Source organism: Peromyscus californicus, unplaced genomic scaffold (genome assembly GCF_007827085.1).
Source record: "Peromyscus californicus insignis strain IS unplaced genomic scaffold, ASM782708v3 Scaffold_14__1_contigs__length_90479793_seg_2, whole genome shotgun sequence".
NCBI classification, from domain to species: domain Eukaryota; kingdom Metazoa; phylum Chordata; class Mammalia; order Rodentia; family Cricetidae; genus Peromyscus; species Peromyscus californicus.
The window spans coordinates 5,506,339-5,532,549 of NW_026294436.1; the positions used below are offsets into that span (position 1 = coordinate 5,506,339).

Below are 26,211 nucleotides of genomic sequence, written 5' to 3' on the forward strand. Positions count from 1 at the left end.
CTGTCTTGGTAGCAAGTGCCTTTACCCACTGAACCATCTCAGAGGCCCGCCCTCTCTTATTCTCTTTCGTTGCCAATAGTGTTTCCAAAGCAGTAGGAAGAGTGTACAGCTCTCGCCCTGTGAGAGAGGTCAGTGTTTGTCCACATCAGAATGTGATCACACAACATTTCTGTGGCCTACCTTCAAGTATTTCTTTAAACAGTTGTGCGCTAGTGTCGAGCTTAAAATATTTACTAGTCAGCATGGCTGTGGGTGGAGCCCAGGTTTCTAGTTTTTCAAACACATTCCCCAAGAGCTTCTGAGGCCACTAAAGTTTGAGAGCAGCCCCTGGGGACTCCCTTCCGGGTAATTTCACAGATTGTGTCTTTCTTGTGGGTCGAGGCTGAGTCTGTTATGAACGGCTGCTCAGACCTGCTGCACAGAGGCCTGTTGTGTATCGAGACTGAATTGTGTCCAGGCCTTTCCCAGTGAAGAGTAGCTGGGCTCACTCTAGGAACAATAGGCCAGTCTTTGGAAGAGAAGTTGAACTTCATTCACGCAGCTCCTTCTCGGAAGTCTCCTTGTGCTGGAGCTGTTTCATTTACGTTTTTGTTCAGTTTGGTTTTCAGACCGAGTGTCTCATGTAGCTGGGTTGGCTTTAAACTCTGTATGTCTCTACCCTGGTTTCTGGAGCATTGAGGATTGAGCTCTAGGCCTCTTGTATGTGCAAGGTTGGCTCTTTACCAACTGAGCTACATCCCCAACTCAAACTCAGTCAGTAGGTAGCCAAGGACTACCTTGAACTTCTAATTAACCCGCCTCTACTCTCAGGAGTGCTGGGATCGTGTGTGCCACCACTTGGGATTTATTCATTGTTGGTGGGATCAAATGCAAGGCCTTGTGCATGCTGGGAAAGCACTCTTCTGACTGAGCCACATCTCTAGTCCTTAAAGTTTTGATAGGACATGGAGTTCTGACCCAAGCCTTTTCCCTGGGCAGTACACAGATGTATCATATTGTCACAGTTCATAGCTGTCAAAGATTAAATGCTTACCCCTTACCAAGCACTGCTCTAAGTCTTGCAAATAGACTTCTATTATACTAATTTTTATGGCATCATTTAAAGGACAGTGCTGTCCCCTATCCCCCTTGAGACACAGTTTCTCTGTATGGCCCAGGCTGACCTTGAACTCACTGAGATCTGCCTGCCTCTGTCTTCTGAGTGCTACAATAAAAAGTGAGCCACCACACCTCCTGATTTTCACTTATAATGACAGGAAGCTGAGGTTTGCAGCAGTTGAGTAATCCATCGTCACAGCAGCAGAAAAGCCATACTTGGCTTCCGGATGCTTCAGCTGCCCCCTTTCCCGTTCCACAGTGTTCCACAGTGGCTCTGCCACTCTCCATCCCACCAGCACTGCGAGTGTCCAGGTTCCACGCAGCCTTGCCCACACTGTCCTGGGGTTAGAGAACTCTTTCTGTTTATAGTGCATGTGAAGTGACAACGCATCGTGGTGTTGATTTGGATTCCCCTGATGACTGAAGTGCTGGGAACCTTTCCTTGTGTTTACATCTGAATACCTTTGGAGGAGTGTCTGTTCAAATCCTTTGCCCGTTTTAAAGTTGGGTTCTCTTTGTGTTTTAGAAGTTTCTTAAATTAAGAAAAAATTGTTTATGTGGAGTGGGTAGGTGCACACACATTCGTGTCCATGCTCCGGCACACGTGGAAGTCCAAAGACAGCTTTTGTGAGTGGGTTCTGGCGGTCAGGTTTGGTGGCAGGCGCCTTTACCCACGAGCCCTCTCGCCTGCACCAGAAGTTTGTTTGTTTCTCTCACTTATTGTTTTTTTTGACATTTTCAAAATTTATATGATAAATAATAAATTTTACTCTCAGAAGTTTCCTGTGTGTTTAGGATATAAGTCCCTTATCATATATATGATCTGCAAATATTTTCTCCCACTCACTAGACTTTCTTTTTTAAAGATATAGATTTATTTATTTTTATTTTTTGTCTTTGCCTGCATACTTGTTTGTGCACCACGCATGTGCCTGATGCCCGTGGAGGTCAGAAGAGGGCGTTGGTTCCCTGGAACTGGAGTTATAGGCTGTTGTGAGCGGCCATGGATGCTTGGAACTGAACTCAGGTCTTCTGCAGAGCAGCTCTTAACCACCAAGCCATCTCGCCAGCCCCTAGGTTGTCCGTCCTTCCCTTCCTTCCTTCCTTCCTTCCTTCCTTCCTTCCTTCCTTCCTCCCTCCCTCCCTCCCTCCCTCCCTCCCTCCCTCCCTCCCTCTCTCTCTTTCTTTCTTCTTTTTTTGAGACAGGGTTTCTCTATGTAACATCCCTGACTGTCCTGGAACTCACATAGAGTCACCTGCTTCTGCCTCCTGAGAGTGCTGGGATTAAAGACGTGTGCCATCACCGCTGGCTAGGTTGACTTTCTTAATAATAATCTTCGGCATAGAGCTTTCAAATTTCTAACTCGTGTATGTTCTTTTTTGTTGTTAATTACTGTCATGTCTAAAAATTTAGTACCAGATTTTCAGGATAATGGAAACCTACCCATGGTCTAAGATTTTAAAATTTCAGATCCACCCCTCCTCCCTCCCTCCTTCCCTCCCTCCCTCCCTCCTTCCTTTCTTCTCTTCCTTCCTCCTTCTCTTCTTCCCTCTCTTCCATTGCCCCTAAATCTGAGCTCCTCTTCTTAGGTCCTTGACTAATTTTGAGCATATTTTTGTACATGGTGTGTTGTAGGAGATCCACAGTGATTCTGCTACACGTGGATACCCAGCCATCGGAGCATGGTTTGTGGAGCACTAATTTGAACTTTCAAGTCCTTGTGCCTCCTCTCTCAGTAGCATTTGCATTTTGCTTTGGGTTTTGATTTCATCGCTGCCTCCTTACTTGCTCTACTTCCTGTTTTCTTTCCTTGAGAAAGGATACATTGTAGGGCAGGGGTGCTTGCCTTTCATACCAGGCACCTCATAAAACTGTGGCTGTAATCTCAGCAGGAGGCAGAAGGATCAGAAGTTTACATTCATCCTTGGCTACATAGTAAGTCTGAGACCAACCTGAGTACATGAAACATTTTGTCAAAAAAGGAAAAAAAAAAAGTGGATTCATGAATGTTTTCTTTGTGATACTGCATAATCCCTTGTATAAAGTTCATCAAATATGTGAATTTTTTTCTTCTAGGTAAAATTTTGTGTCGCTTCGCAGGATTTATTTATTTATTTGTTTGTTTATTTGAGGTAGAGTCTCTCACATAGTTCTGTCTTAGAACTCACTCTGTAGACCAGGCTGGCCTTGAGCTCACAGAGAATCCACCTGTCTCTCTACCTCCTGAGTGCTGGGATTACAGGCGTGTGCCACCACTTCCTGGCTTTATGTCTCCTTTTTAGTTAGACTTTCTATTGCATTTTTAGTTACTTTATTTGTGTTGGGGGGCAGTGTTAGCAGCACTCATGTGTCACAGTGTACTTGTGGAGGTCAGAGGACAACTCTCAAGAGTCAGCTATCTCCTTCTACCGTGTGGGTCCTAGGAATGGAACTCAGTTCTCAGCCTTGGTGGCAGGCACTTTACCCACCAAGGCATTACTCCAGACCACTTTCTCCTTTTTAACCCGGCTAGACCCGAGCCCATGCAGTGGTGCCGACCGACCATATACGGAGTCGGCCTTCCCACATCAGTTAACCTAATGTAGACAGTTCCTCACAGGTTTTCCCTGAGATTTGTTTCCTAGGTGATTCTGGGGCCTATCAAATTGACAGTCAGTATTAATGATCACAGAATATTGGAGCACGGAAGGTATGGCGGTATATGTCCATAATCCCAGCACTCGGGAGGCAGAAGCAGGGGGGGTTTGAGTTCAGGGTCAGCCTGGGCTACATGGTGAGACTCTAGGTCAAACATTAAAACAAAATAGAAGTTCCAGTGACAGAATTCTGAGTTTGCTTTATTTTAGGGGTGATTTTGTATTTGATTTTTCATTGTTTTTCTGCCTTAACCTTTTTTCATTTTTGGTAAATGCTTAGTTTCAAAATTATTTTCAGTTTTTGCAATGAAGTGTGTGTTTTTCTATAAAAACGGACTAAACAGCATTAGCATTAGCAAATTGTTTTGTCTAGAAATTCCAGAGCTGAGCTAGGGAAGACATGTCCGCTCTCCCTATTCCGGCCTGTCATCGTGTTTCCCTCCCGCACTCTGTAGTGCTCAGGAGGGTCTGGTGTCACTTGTCCTGGTGACAAGACCTCCCTTGGGAGACCTTTTTGAGCTTACCATCCAGATGTGGTGCAGGAGCCCCAGCTCGCAGCCTGGCCTTGGTGTTTGGTTTCCCAGTGTGTTTTATTCCAGGTAGTGTCTTAGCATCTGGTTAGGAAAACACCTTCATTATCTACGGTGCTGTTTACCTGCCTGGGAGCCTTATTACCAGTGGAGCAAAGGCATCATTTCATCTTTCATTTCCTAGTTCTAAGCATTGTACCAGAGAGCAGAACAAATGCAGCGTATCTACTGTGCTTTCAAGGGAATTGCCCATCAACAAAGTGATTCGTCAGCTGCTTAAACTCTGGACTGGGGGCTTCGTCTGTAAAGTGCTGAGTTAGATCTCCAGAATTCTTTCTCTCTCACACAGAAATGCGAAAACCTGGGTATGGTGGCCTGAGTTTGTAAATGCAGTGCTGGGAAGTGGAGACAAGCAGATTCCTAGAGTTTGCTGGCCAGCCAGTCCAGCCTACCTAGGGAGTTAGTCATAAGCCAGCAAAAGATCCTGTCTCAAAGACAGACAGGCAGGCAGGCAGGCAGGCAGGTAGGTAGGTAGATAGATAGATGATAGGCAGGTAGGTAGATAGATGATAGATAGATAGATGGATTATAGGTAGGTAGGTAGATAGATAGATAGATGATTGGTAGGTAGATAGATGATAGGTAGGTAGGTAGGTAGATAGATGGATGATAGGTAGGTAGGTAGATAGATTGCTGATAGGTAGGTAGATAGATAGATGATAGGTAGGTAGGTAGATAGATTGATGATAGGTAGGTAGGTAGGTAGGTAGATGATAGATAGATGGATGATAGGTAGGTAGGTAAGTAGATGATAGATAGATAGATAGATAGATAGATAGGTAGATAGATAGATGGATGGATGGATGGATGGATGGATGGATGGTAGGTAGGTAGGTGGGTGGATGGATGGAGGAGCTGGTGAGAAAGTTCAGTAGGTGAAGGTGCTTCCCGTGGATTCTGATGACTTCAATGCCACCCCTGGGTGGGAGAAGGGAAATGACTCCCCAGAGTTGTCTTTGACCTCCAGAGGCACTCTGTGGCACATACACATGCAACCATGTGCACAATAAATGCGTAAAGGTGGACAGTACCTGAGGGATGATACCTGGCGTTGCCCTGGGCTCCACACACATGCATACATGTGTATGTGTACATGCACAGTGACACCCTCACCCCCTGAGCTTGAACTCCTTTAGTGCTGGTAGTAGGAATGCTGCTTTATGCAGAGCAAGTAGCAAGGGCGTGCTGCTTTCTTTACTACCCGTGTCTTCCTGGGGAGAAATTGAGCTGGCTTTATCTGGATTGAATCTGTAGCTCTAGCTGTACCTTCATGTACTCTTTTGCTCAAAGACTGGTTCAAGAAGTAGTGGGGGTTTACTTTCATTGTTTGCTTGCCATTTATTCCATTACACCACATGCATGAGTTCCCAGTTTAGGAGGACAGCCCTCTAAGAAGAGAGGTGCTTCTCAGTGTGCGCGGTCTCCTGTGTGCACGGTCTCAGTGTGCGCGGTCTCCTGTGTGCACAGTTTCAGTGTGCGCGGTCTCCTGTGTGCTGCTGGGCTTACTGGTACTGATGGGCATGCTGAGCATGTGGTTCATGGCTTAGACCCACATTCTAAGTGAAAAAAGCTTTCCAATTGGTTATTTTTTTTTTCAGAGCTGGGAGTAGATTTCCAAATTCACCAAAGCATTTGTCTGGATATAGTAATGATGTTTTGCTGAATTGTATAGTAATGATTGTATAGAAGAATCAGGGAGGAATGACTTGAGAATCTCACTGGAATTACTTGGCTAGACATCTTTCGGGATAGGTTGGGCCTAGAATGGATGCAGATATGGTGTGTTAATGAGAACTGAGCCCCCAAACAGCTTTTAATGAGAACTGCTGCCATTAAGAATTATTCTTGGACTGGGCTGTGGTGGCACACGCCTTTAATCCCAGCACTCAGGAGGCAGAGCCAGGTGGATCTCTGTGAGTTCGAGGCCAGCCTGGTCTACAGAGCGAGATCCAGGAAAGGCACCAAAACTTTGCAGAGAAACCCTGTCTCGAAAAACCAAAAAAAAAAAAAAAAAAAAAAAAAGAATTATTCTTGGGTTGAGGGTCTAGGGCTGTAGCTCAGTCAATACAGTACTTGCCTGCCATTCACAATGCCTTGCATTTCATCCACAGTCCCACATAAAACTGGACATAATGGCATGTGCCTGTGACCCCTGCACTTTGGAAGTTGAGGCAGGAGCATATAGAGTTCTAGGCCAGCCTGAGACCCTGTCTCAAAATACTACTAACCCCCTCCCCCCACCAATCCTGTTATCCTGAGTGATTAGTAGAGACTGAAAGGCTATATAGATTGCTGAGTCTTCATTCAACAAACATTCCTAATGCTATGGGGTAGAGAGAAAGGCTCTCAGCCTTTCCTAAAGAGATCTGTGTTTCTAATGGAAGACAGACAAGTAATGAGATGGTGGATTCCATGAGTTGGAGTGTTACTGTGGGAGAATAGAGAGGAAAGTGTTCTGCCGTAGTTCAAATGTGTGCCCTGCCCCGTCCCCCCAAACTGTATGTGTTGGAAACTTAACCCCCAAATTCACATTAATGGAATTGGGAGTGGAGCCTTTGGAGGTCATCAGACTATGATGGAGCTAAAATGTTGGGGTTCCCCCAGTGGCCTCGGTGGCTTTGCTTGATGAGAAAGAGACACAGCTAGTGTGTTTGCTCGGATGCTTTTTCACACTGTGGAGTGGCAAGAAAACCTTCCCACAGGCCAGTGCTGTGCTGTTCTTGGATTCAGAGTCTCCAGAACTATGAGCCAAATAAACTATTTGCTGTGAGTTATTCAGCCTGAGGTATTTGTTTTAGCAACAGAAAGCAAACTAAGACAAGCTCCTAATCTGGGACTGAGGGAAAAGACATCTGTTTGTCTGTCTCTTCTATCTAGCTTTTATGTATCTCTCAATCCCTCAGTCACCTCTTTCTGTTGTGACCTGGAAGTGTGTGAGATCCAGGTGCACGCTCTCCTGTTGGGAACTCCGGGGCCCGTTTCTTATCTTCCATCCATGGAGAGCTTTGTTGGCCGGGGCTTGTGATCATGAAACACGCAGTCTGGCCCCATGTAGTTATTCTTGCCACGTTCTAATTTTGTAAGTGGCTGCAGATACAAGGGTCCAAAAGCACCTTTGCTGAGAGAGGCTGTTTGACACTAACCTCTTGGAGAATGAGATCTTCACAAATTAAAGCTTCTATTTCCAGAACTTTGCTTGAATCAGTAAATTGGTTTTGGAATTTTAGGGGTGGGAAGAGACATGCCCTTTTGGAAAACTGTTGCTGTTGTAGCTTGTGGGTAGTGATGGCATTGTTGGCATGGTGTAGTTTTTATTGTAGTTACAAGCCCATTACGTACACTGATTATTCATTTGAAAACCGATTCTTAGTTGATATACTTGTGTTTTTTTATTATAAATGAATGTACTTGATGATGTTATTTTATTTACTATTTGTGTCTATGTGTGTGTGCTTACATGCCTGGCACATTTGTGAAGGTCAGAGGACAACTTTTGGGAGTCAGTTCTCTCCTTCTGTCATATGGGGCCTAGGGGTTGAGCCTGGTTGAGCGGGGCTTGTGCGGTAAGCCCCGCCCCCCCCCCATCTTCTCTTCTGGCTCATAAGTGAATCCAGTCTGTACGAGTTGTAAATGAGACTCTTCACATTTGCATCAATTATCCAGAAATGTCGTGCTGCTTAAATGAGTGGAAGTTTTCTAGTGTAAAGCATTCTCTCCTTTTGGTGTGTGTGCATATGTGGGTTAGGTGTATGTTTGTATGTATGTGTTCATACAGGTATGAATGTGATTTATGTATGAATGTGAATCCAGGTGCATGTGCACACGTGTGGAGGCCACGTGGTGAGTTCAGGTGTCTTTCTCAATTGTGTTTTCCCTTACGTTTTTGGAGACAGTCTCTCGCTGAGCTGGGAGCTCACTACTCAGCTAAGCTGGCTGGCCAGTAAGCCCCAGGGATTTACCTGTCCCCGCCTCCTCAGAGCCGTGTCACAAGCACATGCCACCACTCTGGCCTTTTACATGACTGCTCGGGCTCGAACTCAGGCCCCTGTACCAGCACCGCCAGTACTTCACCTACTGAGCCTTCTCCCAGCCCCCCCTCCCCGTGCATAAAAATAGATACTACGTGCATAATTTAAAGTTTCTTTCCTCTCTGCCATCTGATGTTCCCCAGAGGCGTCATTGTCATTAATTACATACATGAACAAACATGCAAACCCACACGCTCCCCTTGTGTGGATGGTCGTCTGTTACAGACTACTGCGTTGTGCTTTTCTAGGGCTTGCGTCTTGGAGCTTGTCCTGTAGTGCATTAAGGACTTCTTCCTCTTCATCGTTTCATGAACGTCTGACTAGTGCTGTTGTGCTGTGTACTGTGTTCACTACGGCTTCAGTTGATGGACAGTCTGTTGACTCCAGTATGCTTTAGAAATCAGGCTACAGAGAAGAATTGTGTATTACTTTGTGTAAGTAAATACATTTCCAGAAGTTAATTTTTCCCATTATTATTGTTTTTTAAGTTTTTTTGAGACAGGGTCTCACTATGTATCGTGACTATCCTGAAACTCATTATGTATGTACACCAGGCTGGTCTCAAACTCACAGAGATCCACCTGCCTCTGCCGCCCAAGTGCTGGGATTAATTGCATGTACTGTAATACCAGGAGATTGATGTTGACAGTTTTTAAACAATTTTTTTTTTTGTCCTTTGAGCCTTTCATACATGTATACAATGAATTTTGATCACATTCATCCCCCCTCTTCCCTCTCCAGGTCTTCATATCTCCTCAATGTTGACATATTTTTTTAAAAATTATTATTATTTTTACATTATATGTATGTGTCTGTGTGAGCTCGTGTGCATGTTAGTGCAGGTACCAGTGGAGGCCAGAAAAGGGTGTTTGATCCCCTGGAGCAGGAGTTATAGGTGGTTGTGAGATACCTGAAGTGGGTGCTAGGAACTAAACTCCGTCCTCTGCTCTAACCACTGAGCCCTCTCTCCAGCCTCTCTGGTGTTCTCTTTTGTAAGTGTGCATGTTAATGATACTCTCACCCGGAGGGCGGGACAGACACAAAGACGTTTATCCAATCACTTGCTACTCACACGCGGGGTGGGGAACAGACTTGAAGACGTTTATCCAGTCACTTCATGATTGACAGCTGCTGCTTTGGATGTGCAGTAACCATTTTCTTGTTTGCCTGCTTGTTAGTGCTGAGGATCAAACCCAGGACCTCACACATGCCGGGCAAGTGCTCTGCTGCGGAGCCACACCCCAAACCTGCCATGCTTAATCAATTAATTTTGTGCCAGGGTCTTGCTATGTAGCTTTGACTGACCTGCAATTTGCTGTGGATGCTAGGCCGGCCTTGACCTCGGAGAGAGATACGCTTGCCTCTACCGTGCCGGGATTAAAAGCATGTGCTACCACGCCTGCTTACCATGCTTATTTTAAATTGTTGAGACGGAAGCCGGCTTGAGAAATTGTGCTGCTTTACCTGTTTGTAGTTTTGAGTCCTTTGCTCATTCGCAGAGAAGAGTTCCTCATGTGTTTATACCCCAGCCTTCCTACACCTTCTGTCTTCACATTAATACTCAGACCTTAATAGGCTCTCCTTTTGTCAACTGGGTGCAGCTCACCTCCCTGGGGACATTTGCCACTCTGTGTCAGCTGTTACACTATCAAGTGACATATCAAATGCTCGCCTTTTATTCACCCATGTTTGGGTATTTTCCAGTTCAGATACATCTGGGAAAATCTCTCAAGCTGGATGGTATACATGCTTCTTGCTGTTTGGACTTTGAGTAGATTTTGCTGCAAGAAATAGACTATTCATGTAGTGTTAGGAACTGAAAGTCTTATCTTTAGAGGGTACACCTATATAATACAAAGATCTTAATAAAATAAGTGTGTGTGCACCTATGCATATATGCCTCTGGGTATAGAATTATATTATTATAATTATAAAAAGCAGGGAATAAGATGAACACTTTAAGATTTAGGTAATTGCCACATTTTCCCCCTGAATTGGATGGATATAAACGTAAAAGTATTAAAGGTACAGATATCTGTAGAGTGCTCCAGTAAGTAACAGCAGGTCAAGGACATATGAGCCTTCTATAGATAGACCATATGCTAGATTCTAAAACAAGCCTCAATCCATTTACAAGGGTGGAAGTCCTACAAAGAGTTCTCTGACCACAGTGGAATGAAATGAAATATCAATAGAATGGAATTTGAGAAATTTGCAAATATGTTCAATTTAAAATTTGTACTCTGCAACCACCACGGCTGAAAGAGAAGCTGGTGGTCCTATTTACGGCACCATGAATGGACTTTCCCCACTGCGTTATGTCCTTCAAATGACTGAGGTGGGAATATAAATATGCTTTATTACAGTTACACAAAACCTTGTTATTCACCTGCTCAGGAATAAATGTTATTGAATCCCAGCAATACTCCATGCAAAAACTCAAACCAAACCAAACCAAAGTGTGTCCCAAATTAGATAATCTGGGCAGGGGCAGTGCTCAGGGGAATGTTTGGTTCCTAAGGCCCCTCCCTGAAGAGCTGCTGCCAGTCAGTGGTTTGGGAGAGGAAGCTCATTTCTGTAGTGTTGCAGGTGCTCCTAAGCGGACTGAGTGAGCTCCAGCAATACCTCCCGCCTCTGTTCATGCAAGCAACTGTGATCCAACTCAGTGGGCTGCCAGAACCAAAAAGCAAACCCAAACCCCAAACCTAAACACACAAAACAAAACCCCAACAAAACAAAAGATAAGAAAGGAGGAGGGGCCAGGCGGTGGTGGTGCACCCATTTAATCCCAGCACTCCGGAAGCAGAGGCAGGTAGATCTCTGAGTTCGATGCCAGCCTGGTCTACAGAGTGAGTTCCAGGGCATCTAGGACTGTTACACAGAGAAGCCCTGTCTCGAAAAACAAAACAAATAAACAAACAAACAAAAGGTAGGAGGGGGGCGTTTTGGGAAGAAGGGGGTTCAGCAGGAGTGGGAGGAAGAGAAGGGTAGAGGTCAAACGACTGATGTGTTCTATACAGTTACATATATATAATATAATATATAATATATATACGTATGAAAGAATAAAGATCCCCAGTAACCTAATAATAATAATAATAATAACCTAACAGCAGTACTTTCAACAATAAATAACTTAAGCTTTTTTATGTACTTAGAACCTTTTTTATCTTTGATAAAATATTTTATTTTTATTTTTACTCAATGTATATGTGTGTGTCTTCCATATGTGTGCGGGTGCCTGTGGGGGCCAGAAGAGTGTGTTGGATTCCCTGAAGCTAGAGTCCCAGGTGATTGTGAGTCTCCATGTGCTGGGTGCTGGGATCCAAGTTCTGGTTCTCTGGAAGAGCAATAAATGTTCTTCACCTCTGAGCCATCTCTCTAGTCTCCTTTTACCTTTTAAAGCAGTAATTTAACTAATGTATTGTACAGATTTAGGACTTCTCAGTGACATCCCACATATGAGATATTGTTCTTTTTGTCTACCCCTCCTTCATGCATTCCATTATTTTTCCTTTTCCCATGGTTTCCTCTTCCCTTTCCCTATTGGTTCATTTAGGTTAGCATGCTGACCTCGACTTCCGTATGCTTTCCTGCAAATGATAGCATATCCTCCTCCTGCATGGGGGTCTGTCTGTCTTGTCTATGTGTTTGTGTGTATGTACAGTCATGAATGTGGAGGCCCAGAGTTGAAGTCAGGTATCTTTCTTGATTGCTCTTTATTTTATTTTTTGAGGCACAGGATCTCTCACTGAACCTAAGGCCGGCGATTTCACTTAGTGATCTGGTGAGGCCATCTCCACCTCCACACAGATCTTCCTAATGGCTGCATTACTTTGTATTCCCACAGTCAGTGTATAAATGTTACTTTTACCCTGCATCCTTACTGGTATTTAGTACTTTTAATATTGATTCTAACCAGAGTGGGATGGAATCTTAATGTAGTTTTGATTTGCATTTTTCTGATAACTAAAATGTGAACTTTTTTTTCTGTATACTTATTGGTCATCTGTACTTCTTTTTAGATGTTTGTTCATAGTTTCATGTTTGTTCATTTATTGATTGGATTGCTTATTCTTTTATTTTTATTTTTTCGAGACAGGGTTTCTCTGTGTAGCTTTAGCTCCTTTCCTGGAACTCACTCTGTAGACCAGGCTGGCCTCGAACTCACAGAGATCTGCCTGCCTCTGCCTCCCAAGTGCTGGGATTAAAGGTGTGCGCCACCACACCTGGCATTGGATGCCGATCTTCTGTCAGATGTGTGGGTGACTAAGCTTCTCTCATTCTTTATACTGTAGATTACTCTATAGTTTTCCTTTGCTGTCCAAAACTTTTAAAATTTGTTGTAGTTCCATTTGTCAAATCTTGCTTTTTTTCCCGAGCTATTAAAAGTCCTCCTATGCAGGACATCTTTGCTTCTGCTTATAACTTGAAGTGTTTTTCTATGTATTTTTTTCTAATAGTTTTAACATTTTAGGTCTTACATTAAGTAAGGTCTTTTGAACAGGTGTCTAGTTTTAGGCATCTACTTATGAATATCCAGATTTCTTTTTTTTTTCATTTTTAAAAAGGTGTTTATGTATATGAATGTTTCTCATGAATGTATGTATGTACACCATGTGCATGCCTAGTTCCCAAGAAGGTAGGAAATAGGCATCAGGTCCCCTGAAACTGGAGTTACGGGTTGTGAGCCACTATGTGGATGATGAGAATTGAATCCAGGTCCTCTGAAAGAATGAGGGGTTGCTCTAACCACTGGGCCATCTCTCTAGCCCCTGTTTGTTTTTAAAGCCCTAGTTGTTATATGTAGCATATGTAGCCATTTTCCTCTAACATGAGCTTGCCATCTTTGTTGAGAATCAGATGCTGTATCTGCATTGGTTTATTTCTGGGTCCTTCAGTCTGTCCCCATTGCTCTACCTGCCTATTTTATGCCAATACTGTACTGTTTTTGTTGCTTCTGAAGGACTTGGCTTGAAATCTGTTTTGATGGATATGTATAGGTTCTGCAGCTTGTTTTTAGATTTCATCTATTTGCAATATTATTTCCTATCCTTTCATTTTCCATGTCTGTGCTGATAAGGTGAGTTTCTTGCAGGTTGAAATGTGTTGGATATTTTATCTGTTTAATTAATTATTGCCAAGTCCTTGACTCAGTTTCCTGGGACTTGGCCTGACCAGGGGCAGTAAGGGAATAAAGAAAGACAAAGACAGACACACAAAAAAGCTGGATTTGGGTATCTGGGCTCTCAGATGGGGAAGCTACAGCACTGTGAGAGCTCGGTGTATTTGTTATGTAGAGTTGAGCAGAGAGGTGGGGTTATTGCTGTACATCTAAACACGGGATGGGCTCTTCCTTGTGAGGCTGGATCAAGGGGATAGGTTTAGCCAATCAATCTAGGTAGGAGCAGTCTCTGTGCGGGAGCAGTCTTCAGGCCATCATCCCCACATCTAGTGGGGAGGAAGCATGGTAGACCTTTTCTGCACACACTATCAACACTCACACTTGGACACCCGAGGAAGGCTTTGCCATCTCTCAACATCACACATTCAGTCAGGACTTCACACATGTAGGGCTTACTTTTCTCTCTACAAACTGTCCATTTATGAAATATATTTTGCCAGTATGTCTCTGTTTCTCTCTGTGTGTCTCTCTGTCTCTGTCTCTGTGTGTGTGTGTGTTTTAAGTCATAGTCTTGGTAGGTAAGTCCAGGTTGTCCTTGAACTCAGGATCCTTCTGCCTCAGACTTTCTGCCTGCTGGCATTTTGTGCACCTTTCCTGGCTTTTAAGTCTTTAAGCCAGAGAATGAAGACCTTCTCTGTTTGGGGCCATTCTTGGAAGGTACATGCCAGTCCTTCCTTTCTTTTCTGCCTGTGAGAATCACTTTACTGAATTAATAATACTTGATTTTTTTCTCTTTTCCTTTGCTTGCCAACTGTTCTCTTGACATTTACTCTTTCTCATGCTTTTATGCTTGTGTTTATCTTGCATTCTCTTTTGGGTGTAGGATTCCTTTAAGTGTATTTGACAATGCTGACCTAGTGTCAGGAGTTCCTTTGGTCTATGCTTATATTGAGAGGTCTTTTCAACTTTAGTTTTGAAGAATTATTTGCTGAGTATAGGAATAGAGGTTGGCAGTTGTTTTCTTTCAAGGCTTGAATTACATCACTCTATATGTCCTTCTAACCTTTAGAGTTCCTGCTGAGAACTGCCAGCAGTCTAACCTGCTGGGCTAGGAATGTAAGTAGCAGAATGCCTCTTGCCTAGCATGCTTGGGATCCTGGGCTTACTCACCAGCACTAGGGCAGGAGGTGGGAGGAACAAAATAACCTAACTTCTGCCTTAGGAAACCAGTAACACAGTAAACTCAAAGTGAGCCGAGGGAGGTGACATAGACTAGATTGGAAAGGAATCAAATAGAAAAACATCACCAGAGCAAAAACTGGTTATTTGTAAAGGTAACAAAATTGCCAAACGTTGAATTAGACCGATCAAGGAAAAGTGTAAAACACAAATCAGAAGTGGAAGGACATGATTACTGACTTTATTGGGAGTGGGAGAGATTACAAGAAAAAATTATATGCTAACAAATTAGAAAACCTAATGATATATCCGTGTTTCTAGAAAAGTACTGAAATTGACTTAAAGCCCAGTCCCAGAGGCTTTACATTTGGTGATTCTATCCAGTGTTTTATGAAGAATTCGCACACAGTCTTGGCAAACTCTAACTAAAGAACAAGAGGCAGTACTGGGATTAAAGGTGCACACACACATACACACCCGTTTTTGTTTTTGGTTTTTGAGACAGGGTTTCTTTGTGTAGTTTTGCGCCTTTCCTGGAACTCGCTTTGGAGACCAGGCTGGCCTCGAACTCACAGAGATCCGCCTGGCTCTGCCTCCCGAGTGCTGAGATTAAAGGCGTGTGCCACCACCGCCCGTTGTTTTTGTTTTTTTAAACAAGGCTATAAAAAGGCCAATTCAGCGGAGGAAAGTAATGGTGAGACAAATAAGTGTCCTTATGTAAAAGGATGGATTTGAATCCCTACCATAAATAGATTATGTATATACATTCACATATATATGAACTTTAAATTGATTATAGGCCTAAATGCAAGCTCTAAAACTATACAATTCTGTGAAGAAAACTTGCGTATAAATCTTCATGCCTTTGAATAAAGCAGTAGTTTGTTTTTCCTTTTTACTGTATTGAAAACAAGCTGTGGTTTCTTAACTATAACAACAAAGTGGGGGGTAAATTGGTCTTCATAAAGTTTAAAAACTTCGTCAAATGACACCAACAAGAGAATGAAAAGAGATCCCACAGATTGAGAAAAAGATATTCGTAATTCTTATATATGATAAAATAATTTTATCTAGAATATTTTTTAAAATTAATCTATAGAAAGATTTGTGACCTAAAGGCTAGCTATGATGACACATGCCTTTCATATCAACTTTGGGAGGAAGAGGCAGGCATATTTCTGTGAGTTCAAGACCAGCTAGAAAGATCTACATAATGCATTCTGGGCTAGCCAGGCCTACACAGTGAGACATTTTAAAAAACAATACACAAAACCCAATTGAAAATGAGCGAAAGATTTGATTAACTGTTTCTCCAGAAATGATGCTCAAATGATCTGGCATGCATGAAGCCCTTAATGCCTTAATCCTTAGTGCAGACCACCACCACTACCACCCCTAACCTTCTTTAATGTTGTAATTGTGTGTGTGTGTGTGTGTGTGTGTGTGTGTGTGTGTGTGGTTGTGAGCTGCCAAATGTGGGTGCTGGGCACCAAACTTGGGTCTTCTGGAAGAGCAGCAAGTACTTTTGCTTGCTACCTTCTTCAACAAGTCATGTCCATGAAAAAAAAGAAAAGAAAAAGAAACTCAACCTCAGTAGTCTGAGGAAAATACAAATTAAAGCCACAGAAAGACACCACTGTGTACCCACAAGAATGATGCTAAGTTAGAGGGGCAGTAGCCTGTGTTGGTAAGTTGTGCAGGAATATTCTTAATGGGATTATTCATAGTGGTCTCAAAGTAGAAAGAGTCCAAATACAGGAAGAATATATGACATGTCTGTACAACAGAGTATCTTCAGCCAGACTGTGAGTGAAGAACTGACTGATAGATACATGCCACAATGTGAGTAAGCCTTGGAAACAGTGTGCTATGTCAAAGTGTCATGCATGGAGGCCACACATTTTATGTCTCCATTTATATATAGTGTCCAAAACAGCCAAACGTACGTAGTGGAGTATTCTTGTAATCCTAGCTAAAGTAAGAAGATTGTAAGTGTGAGGCCAGCTTGGGCTGTACAGTGATGTCTTACAAAACCAAAAAAGAAGAAAAGTCAAAGAAAAAAAAGTGCCCCAAATAAGGCTTTGGCTGGGGACATAGCTCAGTTGGTAGGGTGCTTAGTTAGGATGCACAAAGCCCTGGGCTGAATCTCCAGCACCGCATAAACGGATGTGGTTATTACATGTCTACAGTCCGAGCACTTTAGAGACAGAGGCAGGAGCATTAGAAGTTCAAGGTCATTCATGGCTGAATAATAGCTAGTTTGAGGCCAGCCTGGAATACATGAGACCCTGTGTCCAACGAGTGAATAAATATGATTCAGTGCAAGGCAATACAGTACAGTAGGGCTTGGTGAAAGACGAGGTGGGGTGGGCTGCTAAAGGATAAGGAATAGCATTGGAAGCATAGAAATGTTCTTGAATAAGATAGCGGTGAAGGTCGTACAGTTTGTGCGTGTAATATACACTGCTGAATTTCGGGGGAGTTAGTGATCAGTGGTTATCCTGGTACCAGAAAGCTCTGTGTAGAAGTTGCTGGGTTCTGGTGGTCTGATTTTCACTGGTGGGAGACTGAAGCTGTAGATGTAGCTGTGTAAGAGGCACCTGAAGTCAGGTATTGGTGGACTCGGTGGGTGATGCCCGTTCTCTACAGGAACCAGTGTGTGAGCTACACCCTGTCTGATGCTCCTTGTCTCCCTAACAAGCTGGTACTCTGCCAGGATCTCATCTCCATGGAGGCCCTGCTTTGGGAAGCTGTAACCTAAGTTGTTATTACCCTCTCCTATCCAGGGTTAAGTGCCTTCATTTTGTAACAAATTGCTATGCTGATGTTGACACTAATCCCTTTATGTACGTTTAAATGTTTTTTAAAAGGAGAAGAAAAATCAGCCTTGTTAAAAAAAAAAGGTCTTTGTTTTCAGTTGATAGTTCATTTTGGAAAACTAAGGTTGACATTAAATAAACGGGGTTTTGTTTGAGGTTTTTTTCTGTTTAAAAAACATGAGAAGTGTGGAAGTATCGGGCTAGTAAGACGGTTTAGGAGATAAAGGTGCTGATCTGTTTGAACTCCAGACTCCATGTGCTAGAAAGAGAGTTTCTGCAAGTTGTCCTCTGATCTCCACATACATGTTGTGGTGTGTGCACACACTCAAAATGAAATGTTAAAAAAAATAAGTAGAAAGATAACCATTCAGTAGAAAGGAAAGCATTCATGATCTTATTAATTAGGCTTAATTTAATATTTTATATTTCTATACTTTTTGAAACAATAGGCTTTATTATATAGCATAATTTAATATAATTCCATATCCTGTGTTGTTTACTTTTTTATTATTATACTTTCCTCATATATATATATTTTTACTTTCTTAAACATTAAAAACATTTTGTATATGAGAGTTTTTCCTGTGTCTGTGCACAACATGCATGCAGTGCCCTGGAAAACCAAAAGAGGGCGTTGGATCCCCTGGAGCTGGAGTTACAGATGGTTGTGAACTGCCCTGTGGGTCCTAGGAGCTGAACCCTGCTCCTCTGTAAGAGCTACAAGTGCTCTTAACTGTTGAACCCTCTCTCCAGCCCTTCATTTGTTTTAAAACATAAACTTTACAATCCTTTTATAAGTTAAAACCCTTTCCTTTTTTAAGTAATGGGCAGTCTGTAACACATACAGAAGCAGAGGGAACAGTGTTACAAACCCTCATCTCCCATCATGGCAGCTGTCTGTGCACATGCCTCTCTTTGGTCTTGGAGAGAGTTCTGAGACGCTGAAAAGACAAGTGATTCTTTTTAAAAAATTTAATTTTTGTGGTGATGGGAACCGAACTGGGGTCCTCTGCACGAGCATTGAACACTCTAGCTGCTGGGCTGGCTCTCTAGCCCCTAGACAGCTGCTTAAAGATGCTTCACTGCTAACAGTGTCCCTGAAGGAAGGCATGAGGGCCTTCTGAAGACGGTGATTTAGGGGACATGTACAAGCTGCTGGTACTGAGGGAGAGATACTTATCCCGGAGCAGGTGACTGGGAGGTTGAAGGTTAAAGGTCTGAGGAGACAGAAAGGAGGCGTTGCCGTCATCTCTATGGGCGTTGAAGTCATGGAGGAGACCAGAAGAGGTAGGGAGGGAGCTAGCTCACTGGTGGGCTGGTGACAGGGGAAGCTGGGCTGGCATGGTGGGGCTGAGTCTGACTGAGGTGAGGTGCAAACCCGCTTTGGCCCTCAGCGGAAGTGCTGCTGGGTCCCCGAGCGAGCGTTTTGTCTTCCTGCTGTGCTACAGGCAGCTGTTTGCCTGTCTTCCTTGTTCGAGGCGGTAAGCGCCCCAAGTCACAGGCTGTGCAGTGTAGTACCGCAGTGAGAGTCGGCTACACCTGTCTTCCCATGGCTAGGAAGTGTTCACCGAGTGAGTGTGTGGGCTGCAGCGTGTGGCCTTGGGGGAGAGGAAAGAGAAGGAAGAAGAGCAGAGCAGGTAGGACAAGAACAGCGACTCCTGCTGCAAAGCATGCTAAGCTGTGATGGCTGCAAAATCTGCGGAAGGAGCCGCAGTTTAGTGGACACCTGCTGCTTTTGACTCAGTGCGAGTCAGTTCCACCACGTCGGGTCTTCCAGGGTTGGCTACTTAATAACATACCTGTCTTCTACATATGTCCTGAGACATTTCAGGTGGTTTTCGTTTATTGTTAATTAATTAGAATTACATAACTCTCCCCCTTCCCTTTTAATCTTCCAGCCCTTTCCAAGTGCCCTCTGATATATCGTGTGTGTGTGTGTGTGTGTGTGTGTGTGTGTGTGTGTGTGTGTGTATTTGTGAATATGTGTACCTATGGGTGTGTGTGCAGGCACAGCACATATGTAGGTCAGAGGGCAACCTCAGGTACCTTTTGTTAGGGTCTCTAGCTGGACTTTGGCTAAGCTAGCTGGTCCGCAAGCTTCAAAGTACCCTCCTGTGTCTCCTGTGTGGGCCGGGAAGCTGTGCTGATGTCCCCTCTTCTCACGTGACCTCTGGCCTCAGGTTCTAGCTTGGAGGCTCCCCAGCTTTGCCTTTAAAGAGAAGAAGGTTTATCTTGGTACAGTTTCCAGTATGTCAGCCCATCTGGCAGGGAGGGCATGGTGGCTGGAGTAGGTGGTTCTGGCCGTGGCCCTGCATTCTGGTATATCAGACAGCCAGTAGGACTGGCAGCCTGACTGTGCTTACTGACGTTTCTGGGAGTATCACTTCCTGAGAGTTTCCTGAGTGTCTGCTTATGAGTTGACTAGCGCTTCTGTGTCCACGGCCCACTGCTGTAGCTGATGTTCAACAATGAATCTGTGCGATCTGTGCTTTGAACTTTCAGTGAGGGGGTGGTGGGTAGTGTAGTGGGAAGGACCACGTAGAATGCTTTTCTTTTTCTTTAATTTTTTTTTTTTTTTTTTTTTTTTGGTTTTCTGAGACAGGCTTTCTCTGTGTAGCTTTGGAGCCTTTCCTGAAACTCACTCAGGCTAGCCTTGAACTCACAGAGATCCGCCTGCCTCTGCCTCCCGAGTGCTGGGATTAAAGGCGTGCGCCACCACCGCCCGGCTTACGTAGAATGCTTTTATTTTACGTTTACTTTTTATATTTTAAAAATAACTTATGAGGGTGGTTGTGTATGCCATGGCACATCTGTGGAAGTCAGAGGACAACTTTGTGGAGTCAGTTTCTCCTTCTACCTTTACATGGGTCCCAGGGATTGAATTCAGGTCAACAGGTTTGTGTGGCGTCTTTACCCACTGAGCCATCTTCCTGGCCCTCATTTTAAATCGCATTGTGTGTGTGTGTGTGTGTGTGTGTGTGTGTGTGTGTGTGTGTGTGTATGTGTTACGCACACCTGTGTGTGCCTTTGTTTGCATGCAGAGGCCAGAGGAGGGCATTGGATGTCTTCCTCGGTCACTTTCTTTCTTACTCCTTTGAGGTGGAACCTGTCCCTGAACTTGGAGCTCATGTGTTTTGGCTGAGCTGACTGCTAACAAGCTTCACCCATCCTCCCGTGTGCTGGGGTTGCAGGTGCACGTGAGACCCGTGTCCAGCTGGTTATGTGGGTGCTGGGATCTGAACTCATGTCGTCAAGCTGGTGAAGCAAGCACTCTTCCCCACCGACCCGTGTTCCAGCTCTGAGATGCTGCATCTTAGAAAAGCTGGGTTTCCTGTGTGTCTTCCTGATTTAGAATGAAAGACCTAACTGATAGTAGGAGAGACGTTCAATGAGAAACATATTACTCTGCCGGCTATAGTTAACTAGTTAGCTCTCAAATTTGCTAGTGAAAACAGTTTTACAGGCTGAAGGGGGCCAGCTCAGGGATAGAACACTTGTCTGGCATGCACAAGTTCCTGTGTTCGAGCATCGGCATTGTAAAAACTCCAAACTCAGTTTTCGTACTTTTTCCTCATTATGCGTTACAGTGCCCGAACGTGATTTTTGAGAACTCAATTCATAACAAAATGGTAGTCCCAAGAGGAGTTGATGTCAACAGCCTGTCTCCTCTCTTCCCTTTGCCTCTCTCCTCCTTTGCTTGGAAAGGAGGCTCCACCCGTGGTGAAACTGCGGAGCAGGAAGGACAGTGTAGGTGCTGCCTTTGACTTTGGTTAATGTGACCAAGCTTGGGTTAGGGGTGCTCAGAGGAGCCCGTCCCGTTTCAGGACTGAGTCTATTGAGAGAGAGATGATAAGGCAATGAGCCTCAGTGCCCACCATGACTCTCAGAGTGGTGTGAGGGCTTTGGTGGAAGCAGAAGATTGCTTTCCTAACTTGTACGTTAACAAGCTCGGAAACTGAAAAATACCAGCTTACCAAACACGGAGCTCACTGGCTCAATCCTTTGGGCTTCGCCATTCTGCTAATGAAAATAATAATTACGTTTTTCTGATACACTTGCCAAGCGTTCACGCCTCGCACCCCACATGTGATGGAGCGTGTTTGTGCGGCATGTGTTCTTTGTCTTTGATGGACTGTTTCCTAACAGTCGGGTGCTCTCTCTCTCTGGCTGATGCGCTCTCCTTTCTTCCTTTTCAGAATGGACTGCTGAATTATGAAGTATGTCAGACTCAGTCGTAGATCGTCGCTCCGCCACTCTCTCCTTCATCGCCTACTAGTTATTTAAATTGGACTTTTAATATCCACCAGCTGCTCTCCAGACACACATGGTGCATTGCTGCCATTCCCCGGATTGCATCTTTGAAACACACGCTCTTCGTAGCCGTCAGCGAACAAAGAGGCCACCTCCCGGTCCGGCTGCCGGGAGGGAGTCATCCTGACCGCCCCCTAGCCTTGGCCGGATCTGGATTTGAATCCTACCATGGAACCTCGAATGGAGTCCTGTCTGGCCCAGGTGCTGCAGAAGGATGTGGGGAAACGGCTGCAGGTTGGCCAGGAACTCATAGACTATTTCTCAGACAAGCAGAAGTCTGCCGACCTTGAGCACGACCAGACCATGTTAGATAAGCTTGTGGACGGACTAGCTACCTCTTGGGTGAACTCTAGCAATTACAAGGTAAGCCTCGCTCTAGGAGGTGCTTTTGAAGGTGGTGTGGCTGTCTTGGCAGATCAAAATGGTCTGGAAAAAATTCATTTGGGAAGTATCAGCCTGATCTCTCGGCTTCAAACACGATACACATGCAAGTTATGGGAAGAGATGGGGAAGCTTTTATGTGGGGACATTTACAAGCATTTGCAGCATTGATGTTGAAGTTTCATCATGTTTTGCAGGGAGGAGGTTTTGACACCTTGGTGAATGGCCTCTCATAAATACAAGGTGTCTTTGCTGATCTCTCAGGGGTCAGAATGTAGAGCATTTTAGTTTCAAATTGCTATTTGGAAGTCTACTTGGTACCTGTCCAGAAAGAGTTTCAGTTGTCAGGGAGTGACTGTGACCCATGAGTAATGGCCTTTTGGCTTTGAAGATCAGGGCTCTTCAGGTGCAGTAGGTAGAATGTGGAGGGGAGTGTCTGTAGGGAGGTGGCTCTCCTTAGCCTATTTAAGTTGTGAGCATGGACCATTTTACCATTCAAGGTTGAGCTTCATGAGTGAAGTTTGAAGCCCTGAAGAGGTGTTCTTCACCTGCCCCCCTCCTGCATCTCCCCCCTCGTCCTTTCCAGGGGGTGGCATCTCTGGATCAGGGTTGAGTGGCCGGAAGGGTAGGAAGCGTGCATGGCTGCTGTTAGTGCTGGAGACTGTCAGGGGCCACGGACACCGGGTCTCTTGTGCTGCTCCTTACTGACCCAGTTGCCTCAGGCTCATTTGGGTTTAGGAGAAGGGGCTTCCAGGATTCCTTTTGCTCCCCATTCCACATTGAAGCCCCAGTCTCAAGCAAGAGCGGTGAGCGCTTACGTCTGTTAGGACATTACCTAGTACATAATAGTTCATTCACCACTGGGTATACAATTCTCCCTGTCCTTGAAACTGAGCAGGAGCCCATTTGGCAGATGCTAATGAGTGCATCTCCTGTGCAGGTCACCCGGTGCTCTATGGTGAGAGTGTTGGAGATGAGAGGTCAGTAGAGTCTCCTTGTGCTTGTGAGGGCCGACAAGTTACCTTGTGTGCATGTTAAGAAACTGAGAAGTACTGTAGGAAATTTAGCAAGCCTAGTAGTAGCTGAGGTAATATCCAGGGAGGAAGAGTGCTTTCTGAACTCACAGCAGACCTCGTGCACATCACTGGCCAGTTGGCCTTACTTCTTCCCTTCCCTCCCTGCAGGGCCACTGGGCAGTGAGTGCCACTGGGCAATGAGTGCCACTGGGTAGTGAGTGCCACTGGGTAGTGAGTGCCGCTGGGCAGGGCCTTTTGATGCCTGTCCAGGATTACTTTCCTCCTCCTGCTTAACCGCAGGTCTCAGCCAAGGTGCTCCTCCCTCCCCTGAGGGAGGTCTGTGCTCACAGGAAGGAGGGAGGGTCCTTGAGTTGAGTCCGACTGCACTAGGAAGGGAGGTCACAGCTGGGATAATGCTGATGTTAACTAGCAACCTGTGGAGCTGTTTCACTAAACAGTCTCTGAGTCTCAGGTTCCCACTTATAATGTCAGGATAATCAGATTATTTGCTAGTCTTTTAAAGATTTATTGATGTTTATTTTATATGTATGAGTGTTGGCCTGAATGTTTGTTTGTGTGCCACATGCATACAGTGCCCGGGGAGGCAAGAAGAGGCCATCTCCCTGAACTGAACTGGAGTTACAGACAGTTGTGAGCCACCATGTGGGTGCTGGGAACCAAACTTAGCTTCTCTGCTAGAGCAGTTAATGCTCTTAACCACTAGGCTATCTCTCCAGCCCCTTAAAAATATTTTTTGTATATGTGCATGTTTGTGTGTTTGTGAATGTGCATGTGCTGGCGTTTGTGTGTAGGTTAGAGAACCTCAGGTGTTGTGTTTTGCTGAATTGTTCTCTTTCCAATAAAAACTCCAGAGTCAGATATTGGGGTGAAAAACTTATAGATTAAAGAAACAGAGGAGGAGTGACCAGCTGACCTTCCCTTTCTTATTGGAGACCCAGCCAGCGCCTCTTCTCTCCACACATCCCAGATGGAAGAGAGTGCGCACGCATGAAAACCAAGTCCCTCCCTTCTCCTTTCTGTCTGACTTCCCTATCCGTATTCCTGGCTCTCTATGGCTAATTCAGGTCAGCTAGTCGCTGGCTCCGCCCTCTGATTCAAAGTTAACTTTATTCACCAGCCTCGGAGTGTCACAGTGCGATCAAATACCCCACAGCATTCAGGTGTTGGTCCTTGCCATTCAGTCGATCTGAGACAGGGTCTCTTCTTACTCACTGCTGTTTGTGTGCCGGGCTAGCTGAGCCATGAGCTTCTGGGGAGTCTCCTGAGCCCACCTCCCCTCGCCCCATAGGAGTGCTCAGATTATAGATGCTCTCCCACGTCCAGCTTTTAGTGGCTCTGGGGATCCAAACTCAGTACTTCACCTGCCGAGCCCTCTCCCCAGCCAGGTACTAAAGGTTTGCTGAGCACTGAGTGAGAGAGTGGGGCTCGGTTGTTTCTTGCCACTGCATCCTAAGCTCCTTAGTGGTGGCTCTTGTCTAGTGGGGGTGCTGGTCAAAACAGGTGATTGCACCACTGCTCAGGTACAGCATGCGCACAGAGAAACACACGGGCTTCCGGGCAAGGCAGATGTAAGCAGCACCACTTCCTGCAGAGCCTTGAAGTTTCAGTCCTTTCTCAGAGGGGATTTGGAAAGTCACCAGAGGGGAGGTTTAAGACTTAGCACTCTGAGGAGTAGTTCTTTATCTTTGCTCCCGCATGCTCTCTTTCCTTCCCCACCCCTTTCTTCTCCAGTCCTCCTCTTCTTCCCTCTTCTCTCTACTTTTTGATAGTCTTCTGTGTAGCCCAGGCTGGCCTGAACTTGGGTGATCTTGAACTCATGTTCCTCCTGACTCTGGTTCCCAAGTGCTGGGATGACAGCAGGTGTGTGCTCCCATGCCTGGCTAGGGAAGTAATCAGCAAGCAAACCAGCTTATTGGAAGTAAAGGGACAGAGACTGGAGTAGCTGCCAACTTGCTTGTGACCAGGTTCGCTAACCCGAGGTCACTGGGGAACACTCCGCTCTGACGTCTGCTGCTTTAATACAGGTGGTCGGTTGTGTACCGGGGCTCTTCTGTGGTTTTAACCCTGCAGGACAGAGCACGCCCTCCTTTCAAAGTGTCAGTTCTCTGAGTGCAGAGACAGCCCTGCTCCTCCCAGCTGAAGCCTAGAGCCTGGACCTGGGAGGGGTGCAGAAATACTGGATGCAGGGTGGACTTGGAAATAGACTGCTCAGCAGGAGGGGCTGGTTGCTTTGTTGATATTTGACACGGACTAACCTTTTAGGCTTCTTCTCCTTCGTTTTTCTTACTGTTAGTCAAGAGTGCTGAGACTCTGAGGTACATTTTATTAGACTTGAATTTTAAAATAGTAGGACTATATTAGCTTCCCAAACAGAACTTGGAAGCTGCACTTAGAGATTCTTTTAAGTTAAAGAGATGATGGTAGGAGAAAGGTGAAGTAATTGTTTGCCTTCTGAAGTGACAGTATTCATGTTATTTCTTTTTCTTTCGTGTGTGGGAGGGTCGTGTGTAGAGGCCAAAGGCCAGTTTTAGGTGTCATTCATTAGGAGCTACTCCCCACCCCCCTTTTTTTTTTGAGATAGGATTTTTCACCTGGCTTGAAACTTGCCTAGTATCTAGGCTGGCTAGTATCTGTGGCTAGCCATTGAACTCCAGGATCCTCCAGGGTGCCCCTCCTCAGCACTGGGATTATGTGGGGTCTGGGGATTGAACTCAGGTCCTTGGGCCTGTGTGGCCAAGAGTTCTCCCCAGTCCTTATTTTCTTAACAGGAAAGGTAAATGAATGCCATGGAGACAGGATCCCACTGTGCAGTTCATGCTGGCCTAGAACTCTTGTCCTTTTGCCTGAGCCTCCCAAGTGCTGGCATTTACAGCTGTGACCCATGATGCCCAGCTAAGAAGGTTTGGCTGGGGCTTGAATAAATTTGCTTTAGATATTTTCCTGACTCTGCAGACAAGTTACCGTTGACTATTAACCATTCACTTCAAACTACGAATCAGCCATCTT

At 44.9% G+C, this 26,211-nt stretch overlaps 1 protein-coding gene across 1 annotated transcript in view; it reads left to right on the forward strand.

The window, feature by feature from the left end:
• The window catches only part of Clasp1 (cytoplasmic linker associated protein 1), a 236,065-nt gene that overhangs the window by 9,891 nt on the left and 199,963 nt on the right, over positions 1–26,211 (forward strand). The window contains 1 exon segment of the mRNA XM_052736724.1: positions 21,673–22,150. Within this exon segment, the coding sequence (XP_052592684.1) occupies positions 21,956–22,150 (195 nt within the window). The 5' untranslated portion in view covers positions 21,673–21,955.